The sequence below is a fragment of the Megascapheus bottae genome, chromosome 6, assembly GCF_031878675.1.
Source record: "Megascapheus bottae isolate mThoBot1 chromosome 6, mThoBot2.hap1, whole genome shotgun sequence".
Classification (NCBI taxonomy): Eukaryota; Metazoa; Chordata; class Mammalia; order Rodentia; family Geomyidae; genus Megascapheus; species Megascapheus bottae.
Genome location: NC_143514.1, coordinates 37,514,081 through 37,539,197, shown reverse-complemented (window position 1 = coordinate 37,539,197; position 25,117 = coordinate 37,514,081). Strand labels below are relative to the sequence as shown.

Genomic DNA, 25,117 nt, shown 5'->3' with positions numbered 1-25,117 from the left:
GGACAAGAAAAAAACTGATCTTACTCATACTGTGATGGAATGCTGGGCCACCTCATTGGCAATATGATGCATAGTAGTAATTGGTGGTTGTCATATATTAGAATCTAGTGTATTACAGTGATCAATGTATACTACCAAATGCTACACAGGAAAGAAGGAAGGGAAAGTTGTTCTTGAGCCCGGGCACTGTCCCTGAGTTTTTCAGTTCAACGATACCACCTTATCACTGGAGCCACAGCACCACTTCCGGTTTTGTAGAGGTTAATTGTAGATCAGAGTCTCACTGGATTTTAGTGCCCAAGATGGCTTTGAACCATGATCCTCAGATCTCAACATCCTGAGTAGCTGGGATTATAGGCAGGAGCCACTGTGCCTGGCTTGAAAAGTTGTTCTTACCTAATGCCTATATAGAAAGTCTTTCATGGGGGGCCGGGAGTTTGGCCTAGTGATAGAGTGCCTGCCTAGCATGCATGAAGACCCAGGTTCCATTCCTCGGCGCCACATACATAGAAAAAGCCAGAAGTGGTGCCCTGGCTCAGGGTAGAACACTAGCCTTGAGGAAAGCCCAAGGACAGTGCTCAGGCCCTGAGCTCAAGCCCAGGACTGGCTAAATAAATAAATAATAAATAGTATTAAAAAGAAAGAAAGAAAGAAAGAAAGTCTTTCATGGGCTGGGAGTTTGGCCTAGTGGTAGAGTGCTTGGCTAGCATGCACAAAGGCCCAGGTTCGATTCCTCAGTACCACATACATAGAAAAAAAAAAGCCAGAAGTGGTGCTGAGGCTCAAGTGATAGAGATCTAGCCCTGAGAAAATCCAAGGACAGTGCTCAGGCCCTGAGCTCAAGCCCAGGACTGGCAAAAAAAGGTCTTTCATGCTTTATAGGCAAGTTATTTAATTCTTTGGGTACTTAAATCCTCATAGGTGGATTAAAGATTTTTATGTCTACCATTCTATCTTATCACTTTCTTTGTGTTTTGCTAGTATTGTTAGCACTATGGTTTCAGATCTGTTGAGTATTAAATACACATTTGTATTCTTGATATTGTATTTTGATAAAGATTATTTTAACAGTTTTTTTATTTATGTTTTACTAATTTATGCAATGAGGATTCTGAGTTTTACATCCCTAATGTGTTATACAACAGCTGGGGAACAAAAAGTCAAACTTAACAACATTAGAGAAGATATGTCAAGAGTGTGTCAAAAATAGGCAAAAATAGACTTGAAACAAGTAAAACTATTTTCCTCAGGAATAGTTCTATGTTGCTTACTAAAAGTTAAAAGTGCAAAAAGACATATGTTTTTCACACAAAGATCCACACAATTTATTATTTAATGTTCCCTTGTTATTTTTGAAATAAGAACTTAAAATTGTAGATAGAGTAGCATACTGTAATAGGTTAATATTATATATAATGATAGGGAATGAGTACCATGAATAAAACAATCAAATGAAAAACTGCAGAACATCTTAATACTGAAGTACTCTGGAAAAGAGAAGATAAATTATCTTAAAATTGGAAATTCATGTTGAAAATTATACCTGATGAATGTGCTTAAATAGGTTGTTAATCTAGCAATATTCAAAGAGGAATAGGGCTAGGAGTTTGGCCTACTGGTAGAGTGCTTGCCTAGCATGCACAAAGACCCAGCTTCAATTCCTTGTTACCACATACATAGAAAAAACTGGAAGTAATGCTGTGGCTCAAGTTCTAGAGCTCTAAGATTGAGAAAGCTCAAGCTCAAGGACAATGCTCAGGCCCCGAGTTCAAGCCCCAGGACTGGAAAAATAAGTTAATAGAACAACATCTGAATCATCATACTTTCAAAGCTACATTCTTGTCTCCTTGATACGTCTTAAACAGTCACAAATAATAAACAGTACAAGTGTTCCAATGTGTAGAGTAGCATCTATGTTTCTCCATTTTTATCATAGAAATATTATATAATAAGTTGTAAAGAAAGCTGGTAAGGGAGAATACTAATTGAATGCAAGGTCCACCACTTTCACTCACCTTAACTTCAGTTAAGAAGGAAAATTTTTCCTAAGGTTTCAATAAGGACAAAAAAATCTAAAATATATGAAAGCATTTCAAAAATAGCTAAGGAATCTATAATTCTTGAGAAAAGACAGATGGTTTGTTTCAACATGAAAGAACATTTTTAAAGTTTTTCTTTAAAATAATAGCAAATACTGCATGATGAGGAAAATTAATTGGTTAACAAAGAGTTACAGATTTGCTATTTATTTTTACTATAGAGTTTGTTTACTTCAAGCCACAAAATCCAACTGGCAATTTTAGGAAAAGATGAAAATATATAGGCTCATAAGATTAAGACAAGCTCAATTTTGTCCCCCAGTCGTGGGGCTTGAACTCAGAGCCTGGGTGCTGTCTCTGAGCCTCTTTGTACTCATGGCTAACACTCTACCACTTGAACCACAGTGTTCAATATCTTTAAATGGAAATAATCATTTAAATGAAAAAAGTTAGAATTAAGAAAATCCTATATTCCGTTTAGAATGGTCTAGTTCACACACTGGTGCTCTTGTGAGAACAGCAACCTCCAAAGACCTTCATGTAAGCCTGACTTTTGTTTAAGATCCCTCTTCATCTCCAAGGAGTAATAAATGAGGGAAATCTTTAAAAGAAAAGTCAGACATCTAACAGAATAAGGGAAATAATTTCCACATAAGAATGAAAAAATGACATTCCTTTTTTTTTTCTTTCCAGTCCTGAGGCTTGATCTCTGTGGCTGGACAATTTACCTGAGCACCTTTTGCTCAAGGCTAGCAGTCTACTAGTTGACCCACAGTGCCACTTCTAGCTTTTTCTATGATTAATTGGGGATAAGAGTTTCATACATTTCTGAGCTGAGCTGGCTTTGAACCATGATCCTCTTCAGATCTCAACCTCCTGAGTAGTTAGGATTACAGGCCTGAGACACCAACACTGGACAAACTTCCATTTTCTATAGATCATACAGTTGATTTTGTTGATTTCTTCTTTTGGTTCTCTGATAATAGCTGCTTAAGACTTATTAGTCTGGAGGTAGGGATAAATGTTATAAAAGGATATTATATACACACAAAATATCATAATGAAGGTAAATAAAAGAAGATTAAGAAAAGTAGTACAGAGGGAGTGGTATAATTAAAGCACATTACATGCACAGGCATAAATTTTTCAATAAAGCTCCTTTGTACAATCAGCTTATGATAATAAAAGAAGAGAAAAAAGACAGATTGGCTCAAGGCCATGTTTTTGTATACCTTTAAATAAAATGGTTTAGCATTAAAGACATTTGCTCATTCTGTAAGAGGCCTAATATCAATGAAAAAGTAGCAGAAATATTTTTCTTATTTGTTTTTATTTTTAAAATATTACATTCAAGTAGGTGCACAAAGGAGTCGCCACTCAGCAAAACAGTCTGTAAATACAATGTGTCTTGAGCAATATCACTTCTTTCAGCTTCTCATCCCCACTCCCACATCATTCCTTCCTCAGTTTTCTTCATTTCCTAGGATATATGTTGATTTTTAGCCATTTAGCAAAGCAGTTTATGAATACAATGTAACTTGATCTGTGTTACTCCCTTCACAGGGACCTGTGTCCACCTCCTCCTCTGACTCATTTCTTCCCTGATTTTTCTTAATTTGGGGATATATGCAAGGACTCTTTAACTACATTGTAGCCCCTGTCCCCATTTCATTTGTGTACCCATCTTCCTTTTGCCTCACCACTTCTCTTGCAAGTATCCATTTCTTGGCACTTATTTTTGGGGCTTTAACTTTGTATAATAGACTCTATGGAAAGCCTACAGTAGTGGTGTAATAGTATAAGATTTTAGAAAGCGTAAAAAATTTTTAATGTGAAAACTTGCAGGGGGAGGTGATAATTCCAAATTTTTATATAGTTTATCAGAATGAGTTGTAATTGATTTTTAAAACTTTTCCTGCTTCTTTATGAAGTGGCAGAAACTACAGTTGAAGATTAAACAATTGTGATAATGAAGAAATATTGAATGGCTTATTGTAAATTAAACATGACACACTCACAATTGCAAATACAGAATAAAAGCTGCTACTTTTTTGATAAAGGTGTCTCATTTATAGTTACCTCAACAATAATTCTTCAAGATTTGTGTTTCTCATAAACACCATTGTTTATAGCTTCATGTAAGCAATCCAATATATACTTATGAAGGGCTTTCTTAGATCCAAGATTAAATAAAGGTGAAAGATTAACATCCCCCTTTCCAATAAAAATCTAGAGTATGCTATTCTGTCCTCTTGTGCCAAAAGTATAGCACTTTTCTATATAGAAATAACGGCTTCCAGAATAAAACTGTCTCATATATATGCATGTGTTACAAAAAATAAAAACAATTTGACTTTTTAAATCTTTTTTTTGTGGACGCATTCTTTAAATCTGTTCTTTTATTATAATTACTCTGGCATTTTTGTGAGCATGTTTTCTTTTTTTTTTTTTCCTCAACAAATGAACGTTGTCAATGGATTCTCCAGTGGCCTTGTAAGACTGAGACAAAGAACAGATTAGAAAAGTCATTTCCTTTAAGCAAAATCTTCTGGTCTAAATAAGCATTTAAAAATGTTTTAATGTTTAAGAATCAGCAACTCTTAATCATGTATGTACTGTTTATAACATCAGCAACTATTTATCACATGTGATAATGAATGGCCTTGACCTCTGCATTACTCTAGGCATTTTTAGAAATGTCTTAAAGTCACTCAACTGAATACTTACTCATATTTCCACTTATTTCTAAATGGTATCCAAATAGCACTGAAATTCAATTAAATAACCATCTCTGCCAATTTGGGGGAAGGGAATGCCATCAATTTTAGGTAAAATATAAGAATTTTTTAATTTGTTCATTCGACAAAACTTTCTTCAGTATCAACTATGTACAGGCAAGATCCTAGATACAAGTGAATCATCACTGAATGAAACCAACACGTTCCTATTCTTAAAGTCCACTTTGCTGCAAAAAGAAAAATATGAATAAGCAACTTTAAAAGAAAATATTAGGGAATAACAAACATTAAAATAAAAATAAAGCAGGGGTTATCTTGCCGGTTTCTTTAAAGTGAAAGGATAATAACTACACCTTTAAGGAGCAGGATGGAAGAAGACATATTCTGGGAGGTGAGGGTCATGCCAGCTAGGAATGAGTGTGGCTGAGTCAAAGAGCTGAAATGTGTGGTGAGGGAGAATGAAAAAGAATAGAGGAAACCACAGGGAGATGGTGGGGTAAAATCTCATGAATTCTGTAGAAGGGATGATAAACTTTCTTTCTGTGATAGATCACCTTACGAAGTTTATCTGAGCTTTTCACAGCTTGTCCCACTGTTCTATTTATGTAAGCAGCCAACTGTTTTGGAGATTTCTTTTTTTTTGCATTTTTTTATTGTAATTAGTAAAAGGGTTACATGATATTTGCCAGATAGAAGGTGCATTAATTCACATACATTGATACCCTTTCACATGTCTTGGTACCCATTTCCCTCCCCCCCCACGCCCCCTACCCGTCTTGCTTTTCCCCCCTTCCCTATCAAATTTCAAATAATGTTTTGGAGATTTCTTAACCTCCTTCATGTTATTATTAGTGAAACTGGAGCTCTTTTTTCTAGCAATTTTTAAACTTGAGAGTGTATTTTAGTATTTCTAATATTTTTCCCAGAATTTTCCTATCATGTATGTATTTATCTATATAAAGAAAAAGGTGAATGTGTATATCTATGAATGTTTAACTGGAATGTCCAGAGCTGACTAATTTATATTCACTTTTTTGTACATACATGTCTAATATTTTTCATTTATGTATCCTTTAAACTGCTTCTATTTGAGTAAATTCACTAAATATTTCTATTATTTGCAAAAAAAATCTCATGAATTCAGGAACAGCAGAATGTCCCTAAGCTTTTATTTCTAATAGACTTAAAAGAAAATCAATATTATGAAATGACCCATTGTTTTAAAAATGCCACTCGGGCTAGAGTAAGGATACCTTTTGCTATCTCAAGGGGAGAAGCAAAAAGAGCAAAGAGATTCGAAGATGTTGCAATTACTCAGGTGAGAGATGAATGGCTTCAATACCACAACTAAACATGAAGAGAAAGAAAAGTGTTTCCTACTGTGTTTTGCAGCGAAAAGGAGAAGAGTTGTTAATAGGATGAATTAGGAAAATGAAATTGTAAAAGAATTTCTGTTTTTCTAAGACTTTCCATTTCCTAACAAATGGGTCGATGTCGTTTTTTCTGACAGCAGCATAGAATTCCATTGTGTACAAATACCACAACCTGTTGATCCATTCATCAACTGAGGGACATCTAGGTTGGTTCCATATTTTTGCTATGGTGAATAATGCTGCAATGAACATTGTTGTGGTAGTGGATTTAGTATGCCCTAGTTTCTGGATGGTTGGGTAAATGCCAAGTAGTGGAATTGCTGGGTCATAAGGGATCTCTATGTTAGGTTTTTGAGGCACTGCCACACTGCTTTCCATAGTGGTTGAACGAGTTTGCACTCCCACCAACAGTGTAGTAGTGATCCCGCCTGGCCACATCCCCTCCAGCATCTGTTGTTATTCATTTTCCTGATCATATTAAGTGAAGTAAGCCAGATTCAAAGGAACTTAGGCTCAATGGTTTCCTTCATTTGTCATAATCAGTAGAAACCTTGGGCTGTACTAGTAGAGATCTGCAATAGAGCAAAACCTTGATACATAAGGCCATATAGTATGAAGCTAATTGAAAAGACCTCCAGGATATTGAAACAAAAGCCATATAATGAATGATTGTTGTCCTTAATGTACTATGTTATCTCTCATCTCTTTTGCTGTCCCTTGGTTATCTCATATTGTTATAGTATCTCATTTTGTTATCTGATATATTAGATTTATTTGTATTTGGTTATTTGAAATTGGATAGGGAAGGGGTAAAACCAAGACGGGGAGGGGGGGGAGGGCAGGGTAATGGGGACCAAGACATGTGAAAGGGTATCAATGTATATGAATTAATGCACCTTCTATCTGGCAAATATCATGTAACCCTTTTATTAATTACAATAAAAAACATATAAAAAAAGAATTTCTCTTAAGGAAGAAAACAAGTTGAAAGCATTGTTGCTAATGAAGGAGGGAAGCGTGTGTTGTCATGGAAGCCAAAAAAAATAGAAAGTGGTTGACAAAGAGAAATTGAGAGGTTGATGAAGATAGTGAGATGACAAAGATAGTGCAATGGGGAGGGGGCATTATGTTCACTTGTGTGGAAAGTCGCTTGTGATCTTCACAGCAGTAAGTTGAAATGAGACTGAAGGAGATTCAGAAGGCAATGATAATGTAGATGTCTCTCTGAGGAGGTCTTCCTGTGAGAGGAAATGAGAGAAGCTAGAGAGAAGAGCTTAAGATCAAAATACTCTTGGCTGTTGTTTTGTTCCGTTGTTTTGTTCCGTTGTTTTGTGGTTTGATTACATGAAAGCATATCTGGACACTCATGAGAATAAATAAGAAAACGAACGACATGATGGGAAAATTTTATACCAGTGATAAAGGTCTTTCATGAATGAAAGAAATGCTGAGATTCAGTGAGATAAAAATTTCAGTGACATGAGAGATAACATCTTACCATGGGTTGGAAGAGTTCAAAGGATCAGGTATCTGAAATGTAGGCTTATTTAGAGTATTTAATTTTCTTCATTTGAAATCAAGTACACTGAACCTCAGTGAAGACCAAGATTACCAAGTTACTCAATTAGAAAATGGCACAGCCATTACAATACAAATTTACCTTATATTATTTTAAATTATATGTTTTTGCTTTGCCAATCTGGGGGCCTTTTGACCAAAGAAAATAGTATCATCCTTAGAAAACAAAGAAGTGATACTATTAAACATTGGAAGAGGTTATTGTAGAGAGAGGAAAAAAAAAGATGAATCCTGTGTTTGATGCAAACAATAGGACATCAGCCCAACATCTTCATAAACATCCTAAAAGATAGTGAGAAATCTAGTTCTCAGCCTTACCTGTCAAGACTACAATACAAATACAAAGATGAGTCAGTGGCCAAATTTAAAATGAATCATGCCATGCAAATGAACAATATTTCTGCCTTCTTTTTTTGAAACACTTAAAATCTAATGACAACTATCTTCCCATTTGTTACCAGTTTTCCCTTGTTTTATGGCAGGACTAACCCTTTAAAAAGAAGAATATCTAAATGCCAAAGCTCCCGTCTAGCTTGGCTCCTACCTTGAAGAAACCTTAATTCTGTAGAAAATTGCATTTAGGACTCAATATAGACATGGATTTGTGTTTTTATTGAAAAAAATGAGCATCTTCTGAGTGCCAGGTGATTTGCCAGGCACTGGGATAATAGTAATTGAATAGAGTTATATGCTATTTAGCATGGAAGGAAGACATACTGTAATCAAATACATTGTTTAATATGGATGGGAAATAGCAGGTATTTTGGAAATACTGCTGAGCATTCTTCTTTCCAAGCAGGACCTAAGAATGAGTTAGTAAGTGTTCACCAGAAGAGGAATTAACAGTATTTCCAGATTTTGAGTTTATGTTACTGAAAAAAATGGAATATTATTTAAATAAGCAAGGGTGAAAAGAATAAATGAGGCTGGAGAAAATATTAAAGAGCTTTTACAGGCAGAAAAGGAATTTGAATTTTATTCTGAAAGGTTTGTTTGGGTAGTACCAAGAGTGAGTATGTATTTTAGAAAGATAGTTCTGGCTATGCTAAGAAATTATAAAGGGTAAACTCAAAGCCTGGGAGGCCAGTTTCACAGAGCTTATGGAATCTGTAAGAGCTAATGTTGACTTGGCCCCAAGGTAAAGACCTTAAGGATAGAAGAAAATAAACTGAGTAGAAAAACTTCTAAGCAGCAAAATTTACTGGGCTTGATCATCTATTTGATGTTTTAATGTTAGGGAAAGGAGCCCAGTTCAAAGGAAAATATTTGGTTTTTTTTCAGATATATAATTTTTTATTTTATTTTTTATGGCTGGGTAATGTATAGAGGAGTTACAGTTACATTTGCCAGGTAGTAGGTGCATTACTTCTCACACATTGAAACCCCTTCTCATGTTTTTGTCCCCATTTCTCTACCCTACCCTCTCCCAAACATCTTGTTTTCCCCCTTCTCTTCCCTATTTCAAATAAACAAATAAACGTATGTACAATATACCAGGTAACAAAGTCAGATAGAGTAACAATATGAGATTAACCAAAGGGCAAAAAGGAGAAGAGAAATAACATAGTACATAAAGTACAACAATCACAAAAGATAAAGCTCTTTATATTTGGAAGCCAAATCTGTCATACTCCACACAAGAGCATCCCTTATAGCACAAAAATAGATTGATCAAGAATAAATTATGGATGTTGAATTTTATCTAATGGAAGCATAATTGCTGGGTATTTAATAGACTGATCCCTGAAGCAAAATTAAGGATCAATTCATTATGTGAAAGTAAGCTTACACATAATGAATCAACTTCAAAATAAAAATCTATGATGAAAAAACAAAAACAAAACTGGCTGCTGGTGGCTCATGCTTATAATCCTTGCTACTCAGGAGGCTGAGGTCAGAGGACCATGGTTCAGAGTCAGCCGAGGGAAGAAAATCCAAGAGATTCACATGTCCAATTAATCATTATACACACACACACACACACACACACACACACACACACACACATACACAAATACAAATGAGACTGTATCTCATTTGTAATAGAATACTAGTGCAAAAACACACAGCACCCAGAGACAGCACCCAGACCCTGAGTTCAAACTCCAAGAGTGGCACACACACACACATACACACACACACACACTCACACACACACACACACACACACACACACACACACATTGGGCAAATATGTACATACTAGTTTTAGTCATTTTTGATATTTTAATTCGGCACTGATTCTCAATTTAACAAGAAAAGTTTAACTAAAGGGATTGATTTTTTTCTAAAAGAAATGAGAAATAATAGTTCCACATTCCGTAAAGGATATTTTCTTCTTTACTATATTAACAGTGAAATAAGATGAGGAAATTATTCACATATACTTATTCTTCCAAAATTTATGTAGAAAGAAGTAGGTTGTACTAAATTCCTCTTCTATTTGTTTTTTCTCAATAAGGAAATAATTTGTGGTTGCAACTATTAAAACAAAACCCTTCCTGAGTTTGCTTGACCAGTAAGAATTTTAGAGGAAACACCAATATTTCATCTCTCTATTTAGAGGCATTTTGACTATGTTTTGCTTTTTGGTAACAATTGCTGTTGATTTTCATTTTAGGGTGTGTGTGTGTGTATGTGTGTGTGTGTGTGTGTGTGTGTGTGTGTGTGTGTATGTAACAAACACATACAAAGAAAAGTTTATTACACAAGGAACTAGGATTTCTGTTGTTGGCGTTCTTGTTTTTCAAATTGTAAATGGATGAATTAAAGGTCTATTTCCTTTTGTTGAGAAAGCAATAAAGGTTAATTATGTTGCATTTTATCACCATAAGCTCAGTAGATTCTGTGTCAGTGGTCTTTAATAAAAATAAAGGTTCTTGCTGTTTGTTCTAAATAATTAAGTGTTGGCTACATAAACACTTGTAAAAGAAAAAGGAACTACATGAATTTACTCATTAACGTTAGTAATGGCTGCCTCTGTCATTGTCAGTGAAGCACTTTTAATGGCCTGAAGAGAAATCTGATTCTCCAAGATGTAGAGGACGGCCAATACCTATAGATCCAGTGTGTACAGCACCCTAACACCAGAAGCCAGCATTCTATTTAGAGAACAAAGTCACAGAAACCAAGGGTACTGGGAGTTCCAAGCAAAAAGTGGTGGCATTGTCAAAGCAATTAGGAAGGCCTAGTAAGGCAAGGACCCATGATTCACAAGACCAGGCAAAACTTTCCTTTGTTACTTTAAAATGCAGTTTCAAGGGAATAAAAGGGAAGGCTCCTGATTGTCTGGTTCCATCTGAGTTAACACATTCATCTGTTCTTATAGTCTCAGCTGCACACTGATGACTCACATATCTATTATACCATCTCGTCTTTTTACTTTTTATTCACATTTTTATTAGCATCAGTTAGATGTACAAACAGATTCCATTTGCCTTATCTGTAGATGCCTACAATGTATTATATCAGACTCTCCTTCATCCCCTTGCTCCACTTCCTAAACTAACTTTAACATGTTTCACTGTTCAGTTTTCACACTTGTACACAAAGTATTTGGACCATATCTCTCTACCTTGAAACTTACTCATATTCATACTGAGCAAGTCAAATTCCCCCTCTTAAACCCTCCCTCCTATTTTCTCTGTCCTGTTAGACCTCATCCTTTATTCCTCCTACTAGCCCACCTTCCATGGAAAATCACATACACAGAAAAAGAAACACAAAACTCTTCCTTCTGTAGAGGTTCATTCAGTTGTTCTGTCAAGTAAACCTCTATGAGCTGGTCTTAACCCTCACATCTTCCCAGCCTTCATTCTGCTCTAACTGGCTCAATTCTTGATCCCATTTGACAAAGTGAATACTTCCTTAAATATCAATTAACCAAACACTTTACAATTTGTAGTTACTAAAAACAAAAAAGGAAAAAAAGAGAAAAATCTCAAGTGTCAAGAGACACCTTCCTGTGTTCATATACATGCTCTCCCTTCAGCTTAGTAGAGATGTTAGTAGGACTATCTGAAATCTACCCCAAATGCTCATACCCAATGAAGATGGATCCAATTTAAAAATTAAGGATATGCTTTTCTGATCAGCTTTTCCTTTTGCTTTGCTTATTTCTAAATGTTATTACCTAACTGTTATCAAATAATAACAGACATGTAAGTTAAGATATCTTCATTTTAATGTCTTTTAAATTTATGTTATTTAATTGGATAGGTATTGCAATGTTTTATCTTGTATATTATGACTAATATTTATTCAGTTATATTCTCTTCTTCTGGGACAGCAACAAATGCTAAAGTAGCCTTGTTGTTCAAAAATGGAAAAATTACTCAAAAACATGTTACAGAGAAGATTTGCATTTGTAAGACAACAGTAATTGTCTTCATTAGCTGCAAAAAATTATAATTTTATAATGTATTTATTTTAGTTGTCAACTTTCTGCAAGAAACAAAGGAGTTTCTTTAGCAAACTAGAAGTGCTAAAAATACAATAGAAAGAATTGTGTTTTCCTTTTGTATTGTTGGAATCTTACTTAATGCTATCAGTATTGTATCCAGTGCAATTCCTTCCACACCAAGCCAACATGACCACAACTACTTGAGACTTACCTAATACATCACAATCTTCCCTTTAAGCCCTTACATAGTACTGGTACCCATTCCTAATGATATTTCCTTTTAAATATCCTCCCTACTCAGCCCCCTACTGATATTGCCTACTTAACTCTTACTAACAGTGCCTGACCTACACTTTGCAATATTTTCAACCTTGATGCTTTTTTAAACCATTTACTGGCCCACATCTGATAACAGGTATCCATTGTTTGTCAAAAGCAAAAATCTTCATAAGTTACTTCCTTGCTTATGAACATTTAAGGGGTAAATGTCACTGTAAGAAAGGAACACCAAAAAAAAGAAAGGAAGGCAAAGCAATTAAAAAGCACATTGTTCACCACACTCCATTTTTCTATGGCAAAGTCAGAGATATTTCTTTTAATATAAAATGCACTTTGCCATCCCTGTCTCTGCTATGGTGTTTATTGATAGACTATTTTTTTCTGCATTTATAATAGCTATTTGACTAGGTGATTTGTGCTGTCAGACTCAAATAACTTTGAAGAAGAGATTCTTTGAGGTTTTTGTTGTTTTTTTATTAAAGAGTTTATTAACATTTTTGTTTGTTTTTTATGAATCGTGTCAATGTTCCTGTCCCAGAAGAGATGGTCAAGTGATGCTCACTGTACACAAGCAGTCTAGAAAAATGGGAAATATGAAGGAATTAATAGTGGATAAAAGGAAGAAGGGTATGGACACAGGGTTAGAGAGAGGGAAAGATAGGAGGAGAAAGAGAAAGCAGTTAGAAAATATTGCCATTAGAAAGCTACCATTTCATGAGCTGCATCTGTGAAACTATGCTTTATTGTTTCTGAATTGGCTCTTTCCTAAGTGAAGATAATTTCTTTGAAATACATTCCCAGTAAATATGGAAATGCTATAGACTGAACATGGGCAAAAGAGATTCAAGAGAAATACTTCTTAAAACGAACAGACAAAAGCACACACACAAAAAAACACCATTCAGTGTTGCCAGCCAATTGAATAATTGGGCCTTCTCCCTGGTAATATCCACATGTGCCAACATAACAGCCCCACAGCCCTCATGTTGGGCATTCATTATTTTATAAGAAACTCTTCAGGAAACGCTCTTATGTTTTCAAAGTTCACACTGACTACTTTTTTTTTCTTCCGGTGAAAAACTAAACCATTTATATTCTTGTTTGTATCCCCCTCCTGCCCCGGCCCAAGGAGCTGTAGTTTGGAAGGAAGTCATTCACTTTTACGATATTCATATAGGATCAATAATTTTACAAGCCTAGATATATACACGTGATGATAATAATCTAATGGTAATATCTAATCCAATGCTTTAACGTGGTGCAAGGCAGCATTTGAATTGGACTTCAATACAGTGCTATCATATTTGTTCTAATTTTAAATCCTTGCTGTTAGCAGTCATTGACTGTGAATCTCCTCCCTTCACACACACACACACACACACACACACACACACGCACGCACACATACACACATACACACATACATACCACTGTTATCATGGCCTGCTGTTCTTTTCTCATTCAGTCCCCACACAGAAAGCCACCATCCATTATCTGCTCTCTGTTGCCTTTCCAAAATGGGGATGTGATAATGTAGATTATACAGATTATGCTGCATAATCTCACAAAAGCTGAGTTTTCTCACCTTTAAAAAGAGAGAGAGAAAAAAAAATGCATCCTTTTCAATTTTGCTATAAAAATACCTTCTTTTCAGTTTTACTTTAAGAATGATGAGTTACATAACTTTTTAATAATTGTTGGGGTGATGTATACAGGGGTTATTGTTACATTCATCAGGTAATGGGCATACTACTTCCTGAATATTGATACCTCTTCCCATGTTTTTCTCCCACTTTCTCTGTAACGTAATTTCATTATACTCAAGGAATAGTAGCTATTTTGATATAATGTCACTCTGCTGAAGAATAATAATTATGAAAGAACATTTTTATATTAAGTGAGTATGATGTTCCTGGCATTGGGTGGCATACTCTCAGTGTGCCTGGAATTAGAGACACATGTAATCAAGTAATCAAAGCATAAGCACTCCATATTTCAATAAGGAGAAGTAGACAATGTTCTGAAGGCAAATTGTGGTGATGAGGGCCAATAAATACAACTACTTGGGAGGCAGAGGCAGGAGGATTAATATTCGATGGCCAGTGTGGGCAGTTACTGAGATCCTATGTAAAAACAAAGTACATGAAAAAGACTGGGGGCAGGCAGGGCACAAATGGAAGAGTGGTTACATAGCTGATGTAGCAAGCATACAGTCCTAGTTCAATCACCAGTAATGCAATACAAAACAGAAGGGAAAAGATAAATGAATGCTACAAAAATGCAAAGGACAAATAACTTAGCCTCATCCTGTCACCTGAAAAGCATGAACTTAGACACATGGTAGAGAAGATGTGGAATGGAGCAGGAAGAAAAAAGTAGCGGCCAATGAGCCATCCTTTGCAGAGGAAAGGGAATCAAAGTCCAGTGAAATAACTTTCCCTCTGTGGCCATGCAGGGTGATTATTGTTTGCATGAGACTAGAAAGAAAACTAGGAGAAAAAGATATGGGTCAAGAAGAATGGCAAAATGAGAAACCAGAGAAGTGAAAGACTTCACAGATACATGTGAGAATCTGGACATTTTCTTGAAGAAAGCAAAGAGCTGCTAAAAAAGTATGAGCATCATATGAACATAATATTTTGGCCATTTCAAATATAACCTGTTAGGATAAGAACTATTAACCTAGCCCACAGATGCAAATCAAGACTTCATTTTGATTTGAAAGTGCCTGAAATTATATGTGAATGTGTACAGTTTTGTGTGTACATGAAGATACCCATGAGTATTCTCAAATATTTTTATGGAGCTATCTCTGAAATAATAGCTCTAAAAGAAATGATTATCTAAACATTTTCACCAGGAGAGTCTTTCAAGAGTTCCCATTCTGAATAAAGTCTTTGCGTTCCCCTCTACACAGTTCAGAATATGGTGATTGGTGATGTTCTTCCGCTTCTAATGGACAGAGGGTGGAACTATTCCTGCTGATACTACTTCCTTGATGGAAGTAATCTAGAACACCACCCTGTACTGACTTCTGCTCAGGAAGCTACCCCTTCATCTCAAGCTGGTTGAACTGTGTCTTCCTCATGCAGCTTCCTCTCATGTTCCTTTGCATTTTGCTCTAGCACTAAGCACAGCTGTGGAATTCCGGTGAGCCAACTAGAATGAAAGATAAATAGACAGTTCAATAGTCCAGAAATAGTACTTTTAAAAACTGACCAATACTTACATAGAAATCACATATAAAACAAACCTGTTTTGGAAATAAGTAAAGGAATAATGGGCATTTTTTAATGATGCTGTAACAATTAGTCATATATGGGTCCTTACTTTACTTCTTCCAAAAAAAATTCACATGCGTACAGGCGGCTTACATCTGTAATCTTACTCAGGATATGTGAGAATCGTGGTTTATATCCAGCCCAAGAAGGAAAGTCCATGAGACTCTTACCTCTAATTAACTAAGAACACACACACAAACTATAGCATCCAGAAGAATGCATCAGAAGAGAAAAATCAGATATTTGAGCAAGTTAAAAACTAAGAAGTAGGCCAGGAGATTTGCCTAGTGGTAGAGTGCTTGCCTAGCATGCACGAAGACCCAGGTTTGATTCCTCAGTACTACATACTTAGAAAAGCCTGAAGTGGTGCTGTTGCTCAAGTGGTAAAGCTCTAGCTTTGAGGAAAAAGCCCAAGGACAGTGCTCAGGACTTGAGTTCAAGCCCCAGGACTGGGAAAAAAATCTGAGAAGTAAATTTGTTGCCTAGAAGCCTTTTTAAAATCTAAACTTATTCACAAATATTGATAGAAAAGCAGTAATATCAAGAGATAGAATAGTCAAATTAATAGTGAAACAATTTGATGAACTAATTCACATTTCCAAATTTTAATTACAGTATAAAGAAATAAAAATATTAATTTAAACACTTAATTTCAGTGTTTAATTACTAAAGCCATCTGGAAAACAATTTGTAATATTATGTAAAGAATTTAAATCTGGGTCTCCTTATGCAAAGAAACTTTTTGGTATGCATATTAATCTGTGTACTAAAAAATACCCATTTTTGTTCCTTTATTTCTGTATGTGTGCTTATGTATTTCTATTTATGTACTTATTTCTGTATGTATATTAGCATGTATATAAAATATATACTTAACAGCACTATTCATATGAGAACATTTCAAGACTAAATAACCCCAAAATCTGTGAATAGTTGAGTATTTAAGAAAGTTCTATCATATGAAGCATAAAATTATTAATTAAATGATTGGTAGTTACATGATCATGGAATAAGGACAATACAATATTTAATAAAAAAGGAAAGTGACATAGATGATAGAGATTAACCCAAGTAAATCTAAACAATATGTGTTTTTAGACCCCTATGTCTGTGGGAAATTATGGAGAAAAAGAGGGAATGTAGATTTTCACAGTGTACTTAAATGTTTGTCCAAATGTGGTCACTGATTTACTTTGTACTCTGTGCATGTAGCTTAAATTCTGTCATCTAGCAGGTCTCCATACATGAGAGAATAAATGAATATGAATGAATAAATGAAATACTTTTTAAAGCATAGAGTTTTCAGCTCCAAATATTTTTATTTTCAACTTTTGGATCTTTTCTTTTCATATTATTTCTCACAAAAACAAAGAATCAAAGCAAAATGCAAATGTACACAAACATATTAACCGAAATATGGTATTTGCAGGGGAGAAATCAAGTGGTGTAATTCCTTAAAAAAAACTACCACACAGTTCAATAAAATGAATACCAGGAAACCAACATTTGAATGGTACAAATGAAAGTCAAACCGAGGGAATTAGATGAATGAAGAAAGGAAGGAAGAGGGTAGAATGGATTTATAACATTCAATGTATATCCAAAGAAATCATGAAAATAAAGGTGGGAGGGGATGGGGGAGAATGGTACAAGGGGCGGCATTGACCAAAACACATTGTACTTGCAAATGGATCTGCTGAATTGTAAATACCTTTTTACAGCTAAGTAAAGATAATTAAATGCAATTTTAAAATAGCAAAACAAAATCCAGCCGGGCACAGTGGCTCACATCTATAAGCCTAGTTACTCAGAAGGCTGATATCTAAGGATCATGGTTCAAATCTAGCCCAGACACTAAAAAATGTGAGACTCATCTCCAGTTACTCACTAGAAAACAGAAAGAGGGATTGTGGCTCAGGGGTAGGGCAGTAACCTTGAGCTGAAGAGCGCAAGGACAGCGCTTAGGCCCAGCGTTCAAGTTCCATGATTGACAAAAAACATACAAACAAGCAAACAAAAAAACATGACTGTTTCTCCTTCAGTTCTAAGTGTCAAGTTTGGAACCAGTGATTTAAATTGCATACTTTTCTCAATCCAATTTCTTTATTGTTAAATTTTTTTTGGCTGCAGACAAAGAGCACTTTAGCACAAAAGCCTTCTAAGACATAAGAGTTATTGTTTTGCAATGTGAAAATAACATTTGTAAATTAAAAGCTAGATAAATAAGATTATTGACAGTGTTATTCTAGTCAGGTGTTAATTATATTTATTCTTTCCTGCTATATTGAACAATTATACCCACTCAATAATCATTTTTCATTCAAAGCTGTAATCTTGGAAAAGCCACTAAAGTGCTATATTTATTTCATTGCCAATTTGTACTCATCATGAGTCATTAAAAAGTATACTCATATTAAATTATGTAATATCATGGAAGAATTATTGGGCAAAATATGGTTTATAAGCAGCAGAATAAATAAAAATTAATGTTAATGGCAAAATCAAAATTTGTCTATAAAACTTATCTCTAGTGAGAACATCTACATATGTGAAACTCATTCAAATGAACTGTGTTAATTAGAATTTAGCCCTCACTTTTCCTTTAAGCATACTTTCTTAAACATTGATTGAGCATAAACTATGTATAAGAATCTGTGTGGAGGTCACTATAACATGTAAGAAGAAGAAACATATAAACACCAAAAACAAATTTACATGCATGACCGAAAGCCTTCAAAGGCCTCCTCATCTAAGAAAATTGAAGAAATTGAACACTACATAGGTAGGTATGCCCCTGTGTCTATGAATACAAATCTTAAACTACACTGTATGACAAGTGGTCTTACATTTTTTCAAATATTTCATTTATCAAACGTTGGTGGGTTATCTGACTATTGGATGCACCATAAACATAGTAGTTTTAATTTATTAAAATAGAGTATGCCTTATAAATAACTTATTCTTGATTGCCAGATGCATTTACACATACCAAAGATGCTGAAGAGGGAAAAATACAGGACTTACGAGTGATAAAATATAGTAACTCTTTTCATCTCTCAATACATTTCAAGTTAGGAAACTTATTTTACAGGCAGAAAATCTGAGTTTCCACGCTTTTAGATTATTTGCACAAAACTTCATAGCTAGTTTGTAAAAGAGCCAAACAAAATAGAGCACAAGTCAGTTTGCTTCCAGATGCTTCACTCTACATGAGAGAGGCCTGAGATTTTATTTAGTGTGGCATACTCAGGAGATTCCATGGCTTTTTTCCCCTGATGTGACTTCATTTAAAATTAATGAAGAATACTGGACTTGTATAAATTATTGAGAGCAATAGATAGATAATTTAGTTGGGATTTGAGAGAAGTTTCAAAGAAAATCTTTAGCCTAAAATATGTACTGTAGTCAGACTAAAGACTGATTAGTAAATCTTAGTAAAATCAGTGGCCCAGTAATTGATTTTAGAAGCTCTCACTCCATAACTAATTATATTTCATCTGGATATAAATGGAAGAGTTTTAACAGAATTATGTACTAAAAATAAATTTGACATTTACTGAGTATGCACATTGGTTTTTATAGTTTTGGGAAGAAAATTAGAAATTACTGGAGCCTCTCTAACAGTGTCTATTAGTGTTCTTCTTTTTAGTTTTAATAAAAAGAAATGCAATTGTGTATATAAATGCTAAAAATTTTTAACAGTGTAAAAGTTACTGCAAATTATCTTTGTAAAAAGCCAAAGATATATGAAACTTCATTTTATATCTTACATAGCAAGTTGCACAAACTTGCAACACAGTTTTTCTTTCTTGTTTTTTTCATATATTTTATTGTAATTAATAGAAGGATTACATTATATTCACCAGATAGAAGGTGTATTACGTCACAAACATTGATACCTTTTCTCATGTCTTAGTCCCCATTTCCATCAACCTTCCCCTGCCCCTCATCTTGTTTTCTCCCCCTTCCCTATCCTATTTCAAATAACCAAATACGCATATATACAATATATCAGATAACAAGGTGAAATACTGTAACAACATGAGATAACCAAGGGACAGCAAAAGAAATGAAAGATAACATAATACATTAAGGACAACAATCACTCCTTATATGGCTTTTGTTTCTATATCCTGGAGGTCCTTACATTTAGTATCATACTATATGTATCTAGGTTTTGTTCTATCGTAAATCTAGGAGCACAGCTTTTCTAAAAAGTTAGTGATTTAAGAAAAAAACAACCATTAGCTACTACTTTTTCCTCTAAAAAATGGGTCACATTAAGAAAAGTTATGGTTAAATATACCAAGAGCCAGTTACATACTGCAGCCAGACTTTGTCTTTGGAAACTGCAAAAACAAAATAAAAATTATCAAACCTGAAAAGATCTTCAGATAATTCTTCCAGAGATGAATCAAAAATCCTATCCAAGCTGTTAATATCTAATAGTAGTCAAGATGAGTTGGGCAGCATTAAAACTGAACTTATTGTTTTGCTGAAAATGATACTGGAAACACATACATCAATATATCTGGACTACTAGTGTGCTTGCTAAAAATGCAGATTCATGTTTGATTGGAGCTTCTGAATCTACATTTTAAATTAGTACTCTGCCTTCCAATAACTATGAATATGCTGGATTCAAGAACCATTGTTTCAACTCCAGGCTTTTCCCCATTCTATACTTAGTCATAATGGAAAAATGTGAAGAAAGGAACAATGTTTTTCACCAAACATCAGAAGTTAAATGTTTCATTTCATAGTTATTTATGAAACAGGGCAGGAAGACATAAAAGAAATGTAAGCTCTTGTATTCTGATGTATTGTCATTCTGTGTGACATACAAATAACTATTCAATGTGACAGAATAGATACTTCCACTTTAGGAAAAGCTTTCTGAAATCTAACATGATTGCAGAAAAGAGAAGTGAAGTAACCCAGGTAGCTGTAGGAATGGAAGGTGACAACTCCAGAAGCTATTTCAAAGAAAACAAAATCAATAAGATTCAAGTTGAATGGAAAATAGCAAACTTCAAGCTTGGCATCTGGGTAGGCAAAAATAGTGAGGCACTGACATGGCGATGGAAGATGAAACTGTTCTGAAAACATTAAGAAGGTGGGTGTGTAAGAAAAGTGAGGAAGGCTTTTATAGCAAATCTTTTTTAAATCTGTGTCTTGAATTTTGTTCCTGAGTTTATGTATGAATGGATTTAACCAAACTGTGATTTGACTGATGATTATTTTCTATTACAGCAATTGTTCAACTGTCAAGCCCTACGAAAACTAAGTATTCCTGATAATGACCTTTCGAACCTGCCAACCTCTATTGCTAGTTTAGTTAATCTTAAAGAACTGGACATCAGTAAAAATGGTAAGAGTCTTCTCTCTTTATCTTGAGACTTATCTTTACTGAAAATGTGTTTTAAAGTTTTTTTTTTACAGAATAATATAAAATAGTTTATTTGGCTTTTTTGTAACTAAAACTTAATTTTTGACAGAGTTAAATCCCAAATCATAATCCAAAGATGGAAAACTTCTTTCTCCTACCCTTGCAATATGCTTAATTCATGAGGTCTACTTCTCTCCACATTCAGATATGTAAACCTACCATTTACTATGAGAATGTAAAATGTTACCTAGTTGAACTCTGTGCTTGACATGGACACAGAGAAGGAGTTCTCTGATTATTTCAGTTGATGTACTTGGTGCAAGGTGAAGCATGGATAAAACAGGGCGGTCTCCAATCAGGCTTGTTTTAGCCAGTGATTTAAATATTGAAGCATATAACATGTTTAAATTGTTTTTGTTTTGCAAAGACTCAATAGTATTAAAATTCCATGCTATTCTCATTTTTTGGTGTGTGTGTGTGTGTGTGTGTGTGTGTGTGTGTGTGTGTGTGTGTGTGTGTGTGATGGGGCTTGAACTAGGCCTGGGTTCTGTCCCTGAGCTCTTCAGCTCAAGGCTACTGCCTTATCCCTGAGCCTGAGCATTGTCCCTGAGCTCTTCAGCTCAAGGTTACTGCCCTACCCTTGAGCCAACCCCCACTTCCCATTTTCTAGAGGTTAATTGGAGATAAAAGTCTCAGGTCCTAAGCAGGGCCTGCTACCCAGAGCTTAAATGTTTTTGAAACTCTTAGATGTGGAAACATTTTTTCGAACCTGAAAATGCAGCTGGTAGAATTTCAGTGGAAGCATAAACTATGTAAACTCTATATTAGTTGATATTTTTTAAAATGCCCTTTTAGTTTGGGTCGATCCTGGTTTCCCAGACCTGTATTTCAGTGTCTACAAGGTGGGGGGAGGGGTCACTTTCCTTGCTTCCCTTTTGACAGAGATTAGAAGTACTTCTTTAAGAAAAAAAGTGCATTTGAGAAATTGTATTGATTTAGAAAATGATGAGAAAAAAAAAGACTCCCAGATCCTTTTGTGTCTGGGCTGGCTTTCAACCTTGATCCTCAGATCTCAGCCTCCTGAGTAGCTAGGATTACAAGCATGAGCCGCCGCACCCAGCTTATCCTCAATTTTTTGTTATTATTGCTGTTGTTCATCATGATCTATTTCTATTGCTACAAAGAACATTTGGCACACTGTAGAATCATAAGTATTTGCTCTGTGAATTAATGAATGAATAGTTCAGAGTCATCATGAAGTTCACAGTGTCACTGATGAAGACTGACATCCATAAATAATTACCAATATCACAAAACGCTACTCAATGAAGTGCTTAATTATATGGCATAAATTACAAGTATAAGTTTGTAGAGTATGGGAAGACTAATTAAGATGACTGTATTATTAGAAAATAGTTCAAGTATAGGATCTAAACTACAGAGTTTCTTGAAAAACAGTGGCATCTAAATAAAGTAGAGCATTATGTTTCAAGGAGAAAATAGAAATATAAATGAAGAACACCAATCTCTTTCTACAGCAACTTGATTTACCACTTAGACAATTTTTGGAAAGCCAATCAAGGAGGTACACAAGGAGAAGAGCAATTTGGCTTACGCTCTCTTAAAAATAATCTCTGGCCTGCCTTTAATCTGTAATAAGAAATTGACAGGTAATTTACTTGTATGAATTAATAATTTTGTACTTCTACAATTACTACCTACTTATATAGTTATATAATTTCATAAACCAAATTCTACTTTCAAATCATAGGTTCTGAGAAATGACGCATGGTGCAGTAACAAATCCCATTGCCTTCCATTTGTTTTAGCTTGTTAGTCTTAGTAAATAAAATTTCATCTCATTTTTAAAGAGGAGCAAACAGCAATGTATGGTCAAATATAAACGTGAGGCTTCTAAGAAACATACAGATTGTGAGAGCATATAACAACTCCTCATGGCATCTTATATCAAGAAATTTTTGGTTCCAGTAAGTGAATCACAAATTGTACTTCTTCCCTTCAGAAGTAAGGCTCTGAGCAACTTTAGAGATGCTTGACATTATAATTTAGTATCTATTAGCTTTGCTTATAATTCCCTATTTTCAGGAAGTATTGATTCAAAAAGCTACACAAAGGATGCTAAAATTGCAATATTAGTACAATGTTAAATTGTGGTATGAGGTTATATCAGCCACTGCTTAATATTTCAAATATTAAAATGTATACTTCATTTGATTAGCTTTTTCAGAAATCATAGCTTAAAAAAAAAAAAAACACCGTCACTGGCTGGGAGTGTAGTCTTGTGGTAGAGTGCACTTAGCACGCATGAAGCCCTGGGTTTAGAATAATCAAGAAGCAGCACTGTGGCTCAAATGGCAGTATGCTAGCTTTGAAATAAAAATGTGTCCAAGGACAGTGCTCAGGCTCTGAGTTCAAGCCTCAGGGCTGGAAAAAACAAACCTGTCACTGGTTTCTGTGACAGACACCTGAACAGTTGATTAAAGAGTGTAATACATCCTTTGGGAATACATCAAGAGAAGAAAACTAAGTGCAGCTTCAGCATTGCAGTTCACCAAGCCGGAGTAACCCTAGTGGAAAAGGTCAAGTTTAGTAGGGCACACTTGTCCGCAGCATTGGCATTTAACAGCATGCAGCAAAGGCTTCCTTTGTGACATAGGGACCTAGCAAGAACCTGGCTAAAATATGCTTGGATGTAGATTAGTGGCCCCTAATGACATGGATTCTCTCAAGGCTGAAGTTTTCAACATAGACGCCGGTCTCTGCTTTCTCTATTCAGTTCATCTCCCTGTCCTCTAAATTCACTATTTTTTCTCTCCGTAATTCACGAATACCATTTCATATTAAAACCTCATTGTAGATGCTCTATCATGTATAAAGAAATTGTGGCACAATCTGAGAGAATAGCTTTCATGCAACGTCTTAACCACATCCTCAGCTGGTGATCTTTTCCATTTCATCCTCAAGGGCGACCAAAGAGACATTTCTCAGGCATCAGGCTGATTCCTCGTGATTTGCTCTGCTCAGAGGACTCCTTTTCCCCATGCTCTACACAATTCTCGCCACATGGAAGCTTCTTCACCTTTAAAAAGACATTCTAGGAGTTAGAGATTCTACGAAATTTTTCTGACAGCTACACACAGAAAATTGTTCCTTGCTGTGATTTTTTACCTTCTATATGGCTTTCTTTGAACTTCTCATTTTTTGCAGTGCTAGAAAATATAACCCGAGATCTTGTTCATACTAGGCAGATATTGCTTTTTAATTTAACTTCTGTACTTCCAGAATCTTGAAATCAAGGACTGTCTTATTCATTCAGAGCTAAAAGTATGATACCTGGAATACATGGAGACCAAATTCCTGATAACTATTTTGCAGTTAAATAGCATTTTATAAAATAATTTCCCTTAAAAATATGACAATATTGGAGGCCGGGAGTTTGGCCTAGTGGTAGAGTTCTTGCTTAGCATGCATGAAGACCCAGGTTCGATTCCTCGGTACTACATACATAGAAAAAAGCCAGGAGTGGGGCTTAGGCTCAAGTGGTAGAGCTCTAGCCATGAGAAAGCCTAAGGACAGTGCTCAGGCCCTGAGTTCAAGCCCAGGACCAGCAAAAAAAAAATTCTGAAGTACTAAATATTTCAAAAGTTAAGAAAGAGGCATGAATGTTTCCACCAAGCAAATGATAAATGTTTGAGGAAGAATTTAATATTTTAATATTAGCCAATGGGCATATGTATGGAAATGCCACATGGCACACCATAAATATGTAGTTACTTTGTTCTTATTCATCATTCCAAATAAATTTAAATTTAAAAACTAACCCAATACTTAGAATATTCGCCTACTTGTAGCATACAAAATACCAAATTAACTAGAAAGCAGTGAAGTGAAAAATGAGATTTTAACTTCTTGTGTTCAATAAAGATTGCATTCTTCCTTCCCTAAAAATAAGTAAATTAACCTTGACTTTTATAAAGAATTCAGTCAATTTTATCAAAATGGTCATCTGTCTATCAT

General features: G+C 34.9%; 1 protein-coding gene across 4 annotated transcripts in view; it reads left to right on the top strand.

Annotated features, from left to right (window-relative positions):
• The window catches only part of Lrrc7 (leucine rich repeat containing 7), a 465,452-nt gene that overhangs the window by 181,412 nt on the left and 258,923 nt on the right, over nt 1-25,117 (top strand). For all 4 annotated transcript variants that reach the window (XM_090334630.1, XM_090334629.1, XM_090334628.1 and 1 more), the window contains exon 4: nt 20,944-21,061. In XM_090334630.1, the coding sequence (XP_090190756.1) occupies nt 20,944-21,061 (118 nt within the window). The remainder of the gene's footprint in view (nt 1-20,943; nt 21,062-25,117) is intronic.